Source organism: Myotis nattereri (assembly GCF_964212035.1).
Source record: "Myotis nattereri genome assembly, chromosome: 14".
In the NCBI taxonomy this organism is placed as follows: domain Eukaryota; kingdom Metazoa; phylum Chordata; class Mammalia; order Chiroptera; family Vespertilionidae; genus Myotis; species Myotis nattereri.
In genome coordinates this window covers 17845884-17859163 of record NC_138089.1, presented here as the reverse complement: position 1 = coordinate 17859163, position 13280 = coordinate 17845884, and the positions used below count along the sequence as shown (strand labels likewise).

At 38.9% G+C, this 13280-nt stretch overlaps 1 protein-coding gene across 1 annotated transcript in view; it reads right to left on the bottom strand.

Moving 5' to 3' along the window:
- The window catches only part of DNAH12 (dynein axonemal heavy chain 12), a 244444-nt gene that overhangs the window by 6410 nt on the left and 224754 nt on the right, over window positions 1-13280 (bottom strand). Inside the window, exons 67-72 of the mRNA XM_081105960.1 lie at window positions 12990-13130; window positions 7509-7646; window positions 6108-6341; window positions 5649-5837; window positions 3680-3783; window positions 2278-2482 (exon numbers count right to left, since the gene is read on the bottom strand). Of these exons, the coding sequence (XP_080962086.1) occupies window positions 2278-2482; window positions 3680-3783; window positions 5649-5837; window positions 6108-6341; window positions 7509-7646; window positions 12990-13130 (1011 nt within the window). The remainder of the gene's footprint in view (window positions 1-2277; window positions 2483-3679; window positions 3784-5648; window positions 5838-6107; window positions 6342-7508; window positions 7647-12989; window positions 13131-13280) is intronic.

Genomic DNA, 13280 nt, shown 5'->3' with positions numbered 1-13280 from the left:
AAAAAAGGTACAGAAAGGAGAAGGGGAAGATAAGTAGAGTCAATGGTGAGAGAGAAATGAGAGAAAAAAAGGACAGGAAACTCCAGATGACTCATTTGCTTAATTTATTAACTCTAAGAATGATTAAGAGGTGAAGTCTAGAGTCCAGGAGAAAGAAAGATATGGCAAAAATGTGCAGCTTCTGTAAGGGTAAGGGAACAATGGGGGAAGGAGATCCATTCAGGGGAAGATTTGTGGAAAAGGGTGATGAAGTGCTCAATAATGAGAACTTTTTTACTCATTCAAATGGGATGATTTCAAGTGGCAATGCAAATTTCAGATTGTAAAGAGTTTGATGTGAACTTAAATTAACAACAACAAATTGAATTTATCCTGGAGACTGTCCCAGCTGGCACCATGCCAGGACCCTCTAGGGGACTAAGCTGAAGACTCATCAGGCCCTTCAGGAACAAAGCAGTATATATTGAAATGCAAGCAATTCCAATAAAAGTTCTAGAAAAGTTTGGGAATTAAATTAGGGTATAAAAAAAGTAAAAGTGTGGCAAGGGGAGGATGGAATTAACTATGTCAGATGCTTTTGATAAGGGACAGAAAGAGACTGGTACATATAGGAAGAAGTCAAAGACATATTGTAGACATGCCTAGGAATCACCCAGGGGTACACATGCTCACTTATCAAATTAGCAAAGATAAAAATGAACACTAATTACTGAGAAATAGGCACTCATTCACTATTGATGGGGCTATAGTTGAATAAATTTTCTGGAGGATAAATAGGTAATGTATATCAAAAGCCCTAAAAATATCCAAATGGAATCAATTAAAAGAATAAGGTACCACTGACCAAGAGGGATTTTTCTAGAAACACAAGAATGATTTTACATTTGGAAATGTAGTGATATAATTCAATGCAATAATGAGCTAAAGAAGATAAAAAATGATCACCAGCAAAAAATGCTGAGAAAGCATTTGATAAAAGCCAACAGTTTCTAATTTTACGAAAGAATAGTCCACATTTATTGAGTGCTTATCACATACTGTAGGCTGTTACCCTATGAGATAAAAATGCCCATTTTTATGGATAAAGAAACTGAGGCTAGGAAGTGACAACTCTTCTAGAGCTTAAACACTTAAAACCACTATTCTGTGCTGTTTTGTTAAATATTAATCTACATAAAATGCTCCTAGAAATTAAAAATTGCTAAGTAGTCCAAAAGAAAAATGGCCTAGGAGATGAACAGGCAATTCACAGAAAAATACAAATGGCAAGCACACATACCAAAAGAAGCCCATGCTCACTAATAAATAATCAAAGAAATTTAAATTAACACAACAAGATTGACAAAAATTGAAAAGTGATGTCTGAAAAAGCCTGTCCCTCTAATCTTTACAAGCACTGGATATTTTATGATTAGCTTCTACAGTGAAACAAATAAAGCTTTTATATAATAAAAAGGCAACTGAACACTGAAAGGTCATATAACTGTGTAAATTTACAAAAAGTATTTTTGGGTCTTTCCCCACCTGGTACCTCTACATAAATATCAACCATAAGATGGGCGTGAGCTGAGGAGTTAGTGAGGAAAAATAGCGCCTTGCCCTATGTTTGCTTTCCTGCCCTGAGCATCCTTTCATGTGTGTATTTGGGGCGGGAGTTGGCCAGAAGGGAATGGTGGTGGGGTGGTGGGGTGATGGGGTTGGTGGGGGGTGAATGAGATTTCAAAGCATTCATCTTTTCCCTGGTTTTATGAGATAGAAGCAACTGATTTTAAGACAATGCCCAGCCCGGCTGGCGTGGCTCAGTGGTTGAACATAGACCTATGAACCAGGAGGTCAGGGTTCGATTCCTGGTCAAGATGCATGCCCAGGTTGTGGGCTCGATCCCCAGCGGGGGTTGTGCAGGAGGCAGCCAATCAATGAAATTCTGTCATCATTGATGTTTTTCTCTCTCTCTCCCTCTCCCTTCCTTTCTGAAATCAATAAAAACATATTTTAAAAAAGACAATGCCCAATTATTGATAGACCCAAGCCTCGGGCTCTTTTGGTGATTTACCACAAAAGCAGAATCTTTGAAAATATAAATGTCACATATTACTTGGGTTTGAGTAAAGCAAAATTTTAATTCTCTATTCAATGCTTTGAAATATGTGTAATTTTAAATATTTTAAAATTTTGGTTAGATTACCATGAAACTACTAATCACATTCCATTCAACTCAGAGATCTCAAGTGACCATAGCCAATTTCTAAAGTCTCCCCATTATATATAATCTTTTACCTGTAAAAAGTTCAACCGGGCTAAAAAATCTGTGATGTAACTTCCTAGGGGCTTAAGACTTGGATATGATCGTTGGGCCCATATTTCTGGAACTTTCCCAACAAGCAAACTTCCAGAGAGTGCCTCCAATGCAGAGTCCATTACAACCACACCCTTAATAGCTTTCTCGAGGTCCTGTAGAGTGCTACGTATAGTTTTAATTAAACTGCAAGGAAAGCAATTATATGATCAACATATATGTAAAATGAATATCAACATGGAATCTTTTCAGAAGAAATAGCAGGAATCTATTCACAGCTTTATAAGGGTGTTTCCCAAAGCATGGTCACTTCTACTTGGCAATGTAAGGTTATTTTAAGTTATACTTAAATTAACATTTTTCATTTTAAAAATAAATAGTTTAAATAAAGTAAATAATACAACTAGTTTTTTGGGTATTATTGCATAGGACCAGGCTAATTTAAGCAGAGAATGATTAATAGAAAAATGTTACATAAATAATGTTACAGGTGACTTTTAAATGTGGAAAAAGTTATAAAAGTGTTATACAATGGTTGAATTTGGGAAACTGCCTCAAAACATAAAGCTTATATTCATTTATGCACTTTTGAATAATCTGCTTCCCACTTAGGCCCAACCTGCTAAGAATACTATAAATACATCTGATGTCAGGGTTTTAGGCTAGAAGTCTAAATACACTAGAGGCCTGATGCACGAAATTTGTGCAAGGGGCTCGGCCCTCGCAGTCCTGTCTTCGTCTGGAAGGTTGTCAGCCTAATTAGCATATTATGCTTTTGTTATTATAGATAAGTTCTTGTGAATACTTATTATATGTATGGTCTTACAAAATACTGAATTAATATTTTATTTTAAAACAAGTCTGGAAACCCAAATAAACTTGTAAACACTTAGAAAATTCATGACCAAAACAATCTCCATTCCTTAAGCCCAGACTGAATTGTAGAAAATGCAATTTAAAAATTCAAAGCATATATAATCTGTTTGCTAGAATGGGGTACCTAATCAACCTAGATTGTACTCAGGAAGAAAAACAAGGTGTATATATGTTAAATGGAAGAAAAATGTCAAAAGATATGACTACACACAGGCCTCATTAATGCTCATTTCATCTTTAGTTTCTGAAGAAACTAATAATGGATTGATGAGAAATTCTAATAAATATTTTTAACCAGATTTCTTTTTCATCATTATTTTTACATTATAAAAGATATCCTTACTTCTGAGGCAAAAGGTTATGCAGTTAAATTATGAATTTAAAAAGGGGGAAATTATAAAGAAATGGCAGGTTTTGATAATTTTTTTCTTAAAGCTTTAAGTCAATACCAACTTTTACCAACTTTGGTTGGTCACCTTATGGATCACTGGGGATATAGATCCTTACTTGTTAAATCTTTCCATTTCTTGTACTAACACAGTATTCATGCTCTCTTCATAGCTCACAGGATACTTCAACAGGGCTGCTTCAATGTCAAAATCATTTGGTAGCTAAGAGAATAGATTTTTAAAGATCACATATTACTCTAGAATAGATAGTTTCATTCAGCGATAATACTAATAGCTAGCACTAAGCAGTTACTATGTGCCTGCTTTCTATACATCATCTCTCTCTCTTTTTTTTTTTTTGGTTTTGTTTTGTTTTTTGTTTATCCTCCCTGACCAGAGCTAGGGATCGATCCTGCAACCGAGATATGTGCCCATGACTGTGCCCTTGACTGGAATCCAACCCGGGACCCTTCAGTCCACGGGCTGATGTTCTATCCACTGAGCCAAACTGGCTAGGGCTCCATACATCATCTCAATTTAATTCTTACTATTTCCTCTTAGTTGGCCATTATTATATCCATTTACAGATGAGGCATTTAAGTAAAGAGAGGATAAGTAACTGCCTGAGGGCACACAGCCAAAAAGTGATCTGTTTAAACCCACAGGTCTTTAACTCCCAAGGCCCATGCTGCAGGACATAGCACTTTGCAGAAGATAAACATTTCTGAAAAGTAGTATAATTTCCTTTTGTAAATTGAATCTTATTTTGTATTGATAAAACTGATGTACCATTTCATAACTGTTTTATATTGATTTCCAATCAATTATCAACTGGCTTCAAATAGCTTAGTTTATGCTATAAATAAATAATGTGTGAATGTAGCAGGGCTCCAGGGCATTGGGAAGAGAAGGCCATCAAGTGTCTGATTTCTATGAGGCACCTCAGGGATGCTTGAGAAGTGATGAAGGGGACTTTGGGACTGATGATCAAGCTGCAAGACATTGGAATTCATACTCCTTAAGGGACAAAGAAGTTTCCCAATCAGGGAAGTACCAAACTAAAAAAAGTTGAGCTGCCCAGAGTATCTCCAGGTGATGGTCCCTGGGTGTTGCTAAAGAATTCTAAGTCACACTAGGTGGTACCACTCAAGGACCCTTTGACTTAGTACAACCCTTCTACCCCATATAAGTCCCAGATTCCAGTGTCAGGTAACTTCCTGTTAGGAATCTTGTAAATGCCACCACTCTGCAAGGATGAGAACCTTTCCCCACAGCGGTAAATCACAGAAATGGTAAGGGATCAGGGGTTAACAACAGAAGCAGCATTCCAGGGGTATGGGTGAGAGGAGTCGCTTGTGGATCCTCATCTGAAACTGTTCCTAAGTCTTAGAACCCTCCCCACAGGAAGTTTTTCCTGTAGTGATTCTGAAAGCCTGGGCTGGCATCTGAAATAGACCTTTCACTTTGAGATTCTTTTCCGTTGCCCCTCTGATCAAGTAAGTATGCACCTTCTCCAAAGATTTTACGTTGTGTCTGGTTAGAGTAATTCCAATTAAGAGAATTGCCACCTCTGGTTGTATGGGTGTCTTTCCTGCATCTTTAAAAGCTTTGGATGCAGAGCACCTTCCAGACCCACTTGCTCTTGGGCCAGAGTGAACAGCAGTGAGTCAGGAGCAGGAGCAAGCCAGATGGGGCTTCGCTGCTATGCAACCCCGACTTCTTTATTTATTTTTTAAATTTATCTTTATTGTTGAAAGTATTACAAATACCCGCCCCCCCCCCCCCCCCAATTAACCTTCTCCACCCTGCACCTGCTCCTCCCAGCCTTCACCACACTACTGTCTTTGTCCATGGGCTATGCATATAAATTCCCTGGTTAATCTCTCCCCACCCTTCCCCTCCTTCCCTCTAAAATTCATCAGTCTGTTCCATACTTCTTGTCACCACTTCACAGATCTGGAAACTAATGCTCAGAAAGGTAAAATATCTCACACAAGGTCATAATGCTCTTAAATGAAGTTTTCAGATTGCCATTTCAGTACCATTTTGATTTATATTATAAGCAACATATTTTAAACTAAAATTACCTTTTGGAGAATATCTCTGCTAATTTCAAGTAGAATCTGGTCAGTACTTCCTGAAGATCCTGTCTGTTTGGAGCCTCCCTGGGTGAGAAGCAAGGACTCAAAAAGGACTTTTGTTTGTTGAAGGTCTTTGGAGATATCAACATTTTCATGTAATCCAAATATCTCAGGGTGTTGAGTAAATGGAAGTTTCTACCAGAATAGATCAAGCATGCATCACATTATCACTGGATACATTCATTCATAAGGTACACACGTGCAAAACAAAAAGGGTTAAAAATCAACCAAACAATAATGGAATCAAACTTTTCTAATTTTTAATAATTATTAGAAACAAAAGATTTTGAAAATTGATTGAAATAATACTTATCTAACCCTATACATTACCTTGGAATTGTTCACTATTTGCTTTTTAGAAAAATCACACTTAAATCTAACCCTATTTTCAGTGATATCAGTTACCTTAATGAATTCAATGTAATCATTATAGGTGCCTCTGGGAGGTGCAAAATAGTTTCCACTGGGAGAAAATTTATAATGAGGGTTTTCAATTATGTTTGTATTATAAAAGTCAGCCAGCATGGTTAAGAGGAGACGTCTGTCCCAATCATCTGTCACTCTTCCTCCATAATTACACTCCCCAGTCAGGTAAGAGATAGCTTCAAATGGAATTGTGTCATATTCATTTATAAATAACTGAAAAAAATGAAACATAAAACAAGAAAAACAAAGTCTTTCACTTCATTTCTATTTTAAGATGACATTAAATATCTATCTATCTATCTATCTATCTATCCACACAGAAGTGGGGTTGAAAGAATTATCACCATGCGTTATCTTGGGTGACCTTTCGGAGGCCACATGTCATAAAGGCCCTTATCACAGCTAAAAAACAGAAAAGTATTAATATTCTGTGTTTACCTAATTGGGCAAGTTCACTTCCTAGTTTTGGCTTTCTTAAAAATAAGAATAGTACCAACCTTATAGGGTTGCTGTGAGAATCAGAATATAAGTAATGTGCCGAGTTCAAAGTCTGAGTTAGTAGGGATTTACAGTAGCTATTTATTTATTTATTTATTTGGAGGGAGCCTGCCAACCATCTGAATGTCTCACACTGTGAGTCCTAGCCTCCCTTATAGCTAAAGCCTATGCCTCTGACCTGGGCTTGGTTCCTCAGATGCATCCATCCTAGACTGAACTAGGGTTTTAAGCAAAGAAGTAAGAACAGCAAAGAATTGTTTTTATGATATCAGAGGGCCTGCAGCAGACCAGTGTGTGTGTGGCAGGTATGTGAGCTGCAGTGTCTAATATTCAAGAAAAGTGGAGGCTCTACTCTTACCAGATATGATGTGACTCTGAATATGACTCTGGATGCCTTGGTTCTCCAGCCATCTTGGTGATTCTATGACCTACCCAATATTCTTTCAATAAATTCCTTTCTACTTAAATTAGACAGCCTGTTTCTGTTGACTGATACAGCAAAATTGTTGATTTCACTGAGTGGAGAAGAGGAGAGGACAGCGAGGGCCTGTATAAAGCCAACACTGAGGAGGGCACTGCAAAAAGACAGGGTCCTGATGACAACACTTCTGCTGAATCAACCAACTTCCAGAGCCTGTGCTTCCTCTACACTTTTTTTTATGTGAGGTAAGTTTCATTATGGTTTAAGCCAGTTTGAATTGGGTTTTCCATTATTTGTAGCAGGAGAAAAATCCAGATGGAGATAGTGCTTCATAAACCATAGTTGTAATTATTATTGCTATCTACCCACCTATTAGTGATGTTGGGAGAATTAAGTTTTTCTAAGCAAAGGGCCTGATACACAGTTATCCTCCATTAGTGTTAGTTCCTTTCTAATTTTACCTGCAGTTGTCGAATACTGATGCGTAAGTCTGATTCATTAAATCCATATGGAATATTCCAACCAAGAGGACCAAATTTTTTTCTCTCTTGTACGAGGGCATGAAAGAAACAAACTCCAAACAGCAACTTCTCCCATGCCTTTAATATAAAAATTATATAACAAGAAAAAATTCTGATCAGATTTCCTTCAGTTAAGAAAGGGGAGTCAGTGATCTTTTTCATTGTAAGGTTCTGTGATCATATATCACTAAAAACTTCTACTTAAAAAGTATTAATTTTATGACTTAATACCTTCAAAGCTAGACAAACTGCAATAATATTAAAATTCATTAAAATGTAATGACTCTACCATTTACCAAAGTATTGGCTAATAATACCTTGGTATTGTTCATAGGTATTTATAACTTCAATACTTAACTGTTATCCTATAGACTCATTGGCACATGCTTGAGATTACAAGTGCAGGAGAATATATAACTATTATCCTACTAGAGGCCCGATGCATGAAAATTTGTGCAAGAGTAGGCCTTCTTTCCCCCCCAAGCTGCTGGCACCAGCTTCCCTCTGGCACCTGGGACCCAGGCTGCTTCCCTCCTCTGGCCACCCGCAGGCACCTGGGACCCAGGATGGCTTCCCTCTGGCCCCGGCTCTGTCAGGAAGAACATCAGAATGATGGCCAGAAGGTGTCTGGTCTAATTAGCATATTACCCTTTAATTATTATCTTACCTAATAACAGAAAAACATGCAAATTGACTGTACCTTCACTACACCTTAAGCCACGCCCACCAGCCAATCAGAGCAACTATATCCAAATTAATCCAACCAAGATGGTGGCCGCAGCCACAGAGCTGGAGCAAGCAGGAGGCTTAGTTGCCCCATTGATGGAAGAAGCCAAGCTTCCCGGCTGGCTGCTGCCTCCTCCCAAGGTAACAAAGTTTCAATTATAGAAGGTAAATAAACCCCAGATACCTGCTTCCAGTCGCCATGGCCACGGAGCTGGAGCGAATAAAAAAATAAAAAAAAGGAAAGGCTGGGAGCTTCAGTTGCCGGGGGGCTTGGTCAGTCTGAAAACAGCCCTCAGCCCCTCACCCAGGCTGGCCAAGCACCCCAGGGGCGACCCCCACCTGAAGGGGGTTTGGGCAGCCTGAAAATAGCCATCAGGCCCTCACCCAGGCTGGCTAGGCTCCCCAGTGGGGACCCCCACCCTTAAGAGGGTTTGGGCAGCCTGAAAACAGCCATCAGCCCTTCACACAGGCTGGCCAAACCCCCATGGGGTGAGGGTCCACACTGGGGGATTTGACCAACTTGCAAACAGCCATCAGCCCCTCACCCAGGCTGGCCAGGCACCCCAGCAGGACCCCCACCCTGATCCAGGACACCCTTCAGGGCAAACCAGTTGGCCCCGACCCGTGCACCAGGCCTCTATTCTATATGATAAAAGAGTAATATGCAATTTGACTCTAACAGCAGAACGACTGGGAATGACTGTCACTATGACACACACTGACCACCAGGGGGCAGACGCTCAATGCAGGAGCTGCCCCTGGTGGTCAGTGTGCTCCCACAGGGGGAGCCCTGCTCAGCCACAAGCCAGGCTGATGGCTGCGAGCACAGCGGTGGTGGCTGGAGCCTCTCCCGCCTCCTCAGCAGCACTAAGGATGTCTGACTGCAGCTTAGGTCTGCTCCCTGCTGGCAAGTGGACATCCCCAAAAGCTGCTGGGCTGCCAGAGGGATGTCTGACTGCCAGCTTGGGCCCAATCCCCCAGGGAGCAGGCCTAAGTCAACAGGTGGACATCCTCTGAGGGGTCCCAGACTGCAAGAGGGCATAGGCCGGGCTGAGGGACCCGCCTGAGTGCACAAATTTTTGTGCATCTGGCCTCTAGTAGATATAATAAAAGCATAGTATGCAAATTTTCCCCTTGACTGGGAGTTCTTCTGGGAGTTCAACCAGAGGTTGGGGCCTGCTGGGGGAAGGGAGGGAGGCCTTGGTCAGCAGCAGGCGGTGGGGGGAAGGGAGGGAGTACTCGGCTGGCTCCTTCCAGCCTCTAGGGACCCAACCAGTGCATGAATTTCATGCATTGGGCCTCTCGTGTTATTAAAATACCAATATATATAGTTTCTGATTTTGTGACTTTCCATTTGGAGATCATTTTTGGAAAACATTTTTTATTTACTTTCTCCATGGTATCTTTACATGCATGTCACATGGGCCTCTCACTAAGCCTGTGATAGAACTCTGGAGGATGGCCTCCCATCCCTTTGAGATCCCTGCAAGTAAATTTCAAGTATGCTACACCGTCTGTATTTTAAGTTAGGCCACCTCAAACTTAGCTCCAAATGCCGTAAAAATCCATTCAGCTATTTTCATGTGACATGGTAGTAGAAATTGTTTCTGTAATATTAAAATGAAAGTATACCATGGCTTAACTGAATAGCTGTATTCTTGAAATGCTGTGCATAAACCAAAGCTTATTTTACATATACTAGATGAATGCTGTGGTGATACATTTAATAGGGAAAAACCTTTTGTCAATTAGAGCAATCAACTAATTTAGGTGTATTCTCCACATATTTTCACATAATGGGTTTCTTGAGGTGACCATTCACATATTCTAAAAACACTCTTAAATATATATAATCCTTTCTGAAGGCAGCATTCCCCTACACCCCGTATGTGTTTTTTTCCAACTGATCTCTGAATTACATTTTCCAGGGTACATCTTGTGACTAAACCCAAGGTGGCAGCAGGCTAATATCATCATCTACCTAAAGATGATATCATCAACCCAGTATCAGTGAGATCTGCCTTTTGGCTTGTTTTCTATGATGTGGTGCTGGTTTGTGTTTATTCATCCAAATTCCTTAGCAATGCATATAGAGATTTTCACAGTCTTGTTCCTATATTTTTTCCCACTCTTACCTCCCATCAGTCAAACCAAAATAAGCTACTTGTTGTTTTTTCAACAGGTTTGTCATAATTCTGTGCCTTTAGGCATAGTTCCTGTGTCTACCTCAAATGTCACTTTCTCCAAGAAGTTTTCCTCAATCACACAGAAGTGGGAAGAGACAGTGATCTGGGTACGAAATCCCACCTCTAACACTTGTGAGCTATATGACTTAGACACTTTATTTGATTTGCCTGAGTTTCCTTATTTAAAAAACAAGGTTGATATATATATATATATATATATATATATATATATATATATATATATATAATAGAGTTATAAGGCTTGTATATTCCTGCTGGAGTTCAATAAATATCTGTTTCCTTTCTCCCCTCCTTTCTTTGTCCTCCCATAGTTCATAATACAACCATGGTAATGGTTTTCAAACTAGTTAACATCTGAATTTCCTTTGTTACTTGTTTATTATACCAGTTCCTGAGCTCCACGTTGGACTTAGTGAATCAGAATCTCCAGGAGAGGGCCACTGACATCTGTAACTTTAATACGGCCTGAGGTTTACGGGGATTATGCTTAAGCTTGCCTTGCATATATTTCCCTTGACTAGGATGTAAGCTCCATGAAGACAGAGATTTTGATATGTTTATATGTTCATTACCAGTTCCTAGAAGAGTGTCTTACACCTAATGTATTCAAGAAATATTTATCGGATAGATGAATTGATGAGTGGATGGAAATTCAGAAATGTATCCTCACCCTTAAGGGGCACACAGCTGGTTATAGGAGACAGATGTATAAACTGACAAATAACTAATATGTTATCATTGCTAGATAATTTAAATGGCCAAGATGTCAATTTAACTGTGATTATAAAGATCATATTTACTTTTAATAGCTAAATGATGATAGTTCAAATTATTGCTGGCCCAATGGTCATAAATTAGTCTTATCAAAGAGCATCCCAGTTATTTCTGGAAGCCTCCAAAGGAGTTTCATATGTGCCTACAAAAAACCCCCAGTCAGCTACAGAAACCCTAGGACAATGGTTCTCAAAGTGTGCTTCCAGGACCATCAATATCAGCATCACCTAGAGATGCATTTTTTAAGCTCTATCCCAAAACAACTGAGTCAGAAAATCTGGCAGTGGGGCCCTGCCAGATGAATGTGATGCACATTGAAAACCAATTGTCACAGGGCAACCACACTCTTTTTCTTCTGTTACCCTAGCTCCCATTTGTTTTTACTACCAGAACAGTTGCTTGGTGAATAAAAATGATGATACATGGCTAGGGTGCTATCTTTGGATGTTGTACTAATCTCAAAACTTGATGTGCCAGCGTTGCTTGCTCAATGATGTAATATAGGAGAGTGCTGCTTTTCCAACTCAGTACCATTCTTTATGTGGGTCATCTAAGCCTCAAAGCAGCTCAACTTGTGTTTGGAATCTTTAAAAATTTCCCTTCTCTGCTTCTGGCTCTCTCCTCTAATTGCAAAAGCTCAGACCCTGAGTGGGAATCAGACACCACACCTCCATTCTTTTCATAGCTAAAACTACCTAGTTCCTCTTTTTCTTCCAGAGTTACAAACAAAATCATCATTCAGAACTAGGGCACACAGAAAATATCAATAAGCAGAAACAAACTAGTTTGCATCCAAATTCAATCCTTTACCTTCAATATCATTATTTTTCTCACTCTAATAAGCAAATATGATATACAGCATGCATGTATTGGAGGTGAGGGCAGGGGATTTCCCCTAGTACTAATGTTTTCTTCCATGTGGAGAAAGTTCAATTAATGTAATACTCCTGAATTTTCTCCTTCCTTGTACTCATTCAGGAGAAGGGAATGACCTATCTGATCAATAAATTTTGGAAAAGTTAACCAGATATGCTTTGCTCAGCTTCTCCCTTTTCTCTTTTAGAAGCGAGCTTTCTGCAGGAAGGAATTTTTCTGTTTCTTTGGGTGGATAAGTCTGCTTAATTCTGGGTTCAGTAATATGAAGCCCATTTGTTCACAGACAAACTACATCTTCCAACTTAGTCTACATCAGTAATTAAGGTTATAATTTGATTCCCATGCACTTATACTTTTCCCTGTTTCTTAATTGGTAAGAATTCAGGCATGGAAAGGAGTATTATTTATTGGGACTCCTCGAGTATCCAATATCTTATGCAAAACTGTTTTACATGGATACATTGAAAAGCATTATTAATACATCAAAACATTACTGCTAAAATTTAAGTTCCATGAAGGCAGATTTTTGGGGGATTGACTATTTTATTCTCATTGTTTCATATCTTGTACCTAGAACAGTACCTTACACACATATTTGTTGAATGAATAAATGATGTAAACTAGATAGCTATTCTTGGGTCTTAATTGAATACGCTATTGGGCTTTGGTTTAAAAACTAAGATAAAATAAACTATTGGGAAAAAAATGAACAAGATAGGTACAATTTCTGTCTTCTTAGAAAATGCCTAACATTTAATATTCTTAAATTAAATATTTATATTTCTATATTCTATCAGTATAAAAACATATTTTAAAAGTTCCAGAAGCTGAATATTACCAACTCCTTTCCATGGCATCCATTAAAAAAATGATGATCAGAAATTGGATCAGTGAGATATGATTGGAGGAGATTTAGCCGAAGGCCTGTAGGAGGTTCATTAGTCATTTTCACTCCGTTTTGTAGAATTGTTACGGGGAACTAAGACAAAATAAAACAGAGCATTACTCAAAATAACCAGCTTGAGTCCTAAAAATGCATGCACCAGTGAATTAAAAATAGGCATAAAAGAGGACTTCAGAAATGTTTTTCTTTAAACCTCTTAAAGTTAAGCATTTAGAGCGTGACTAA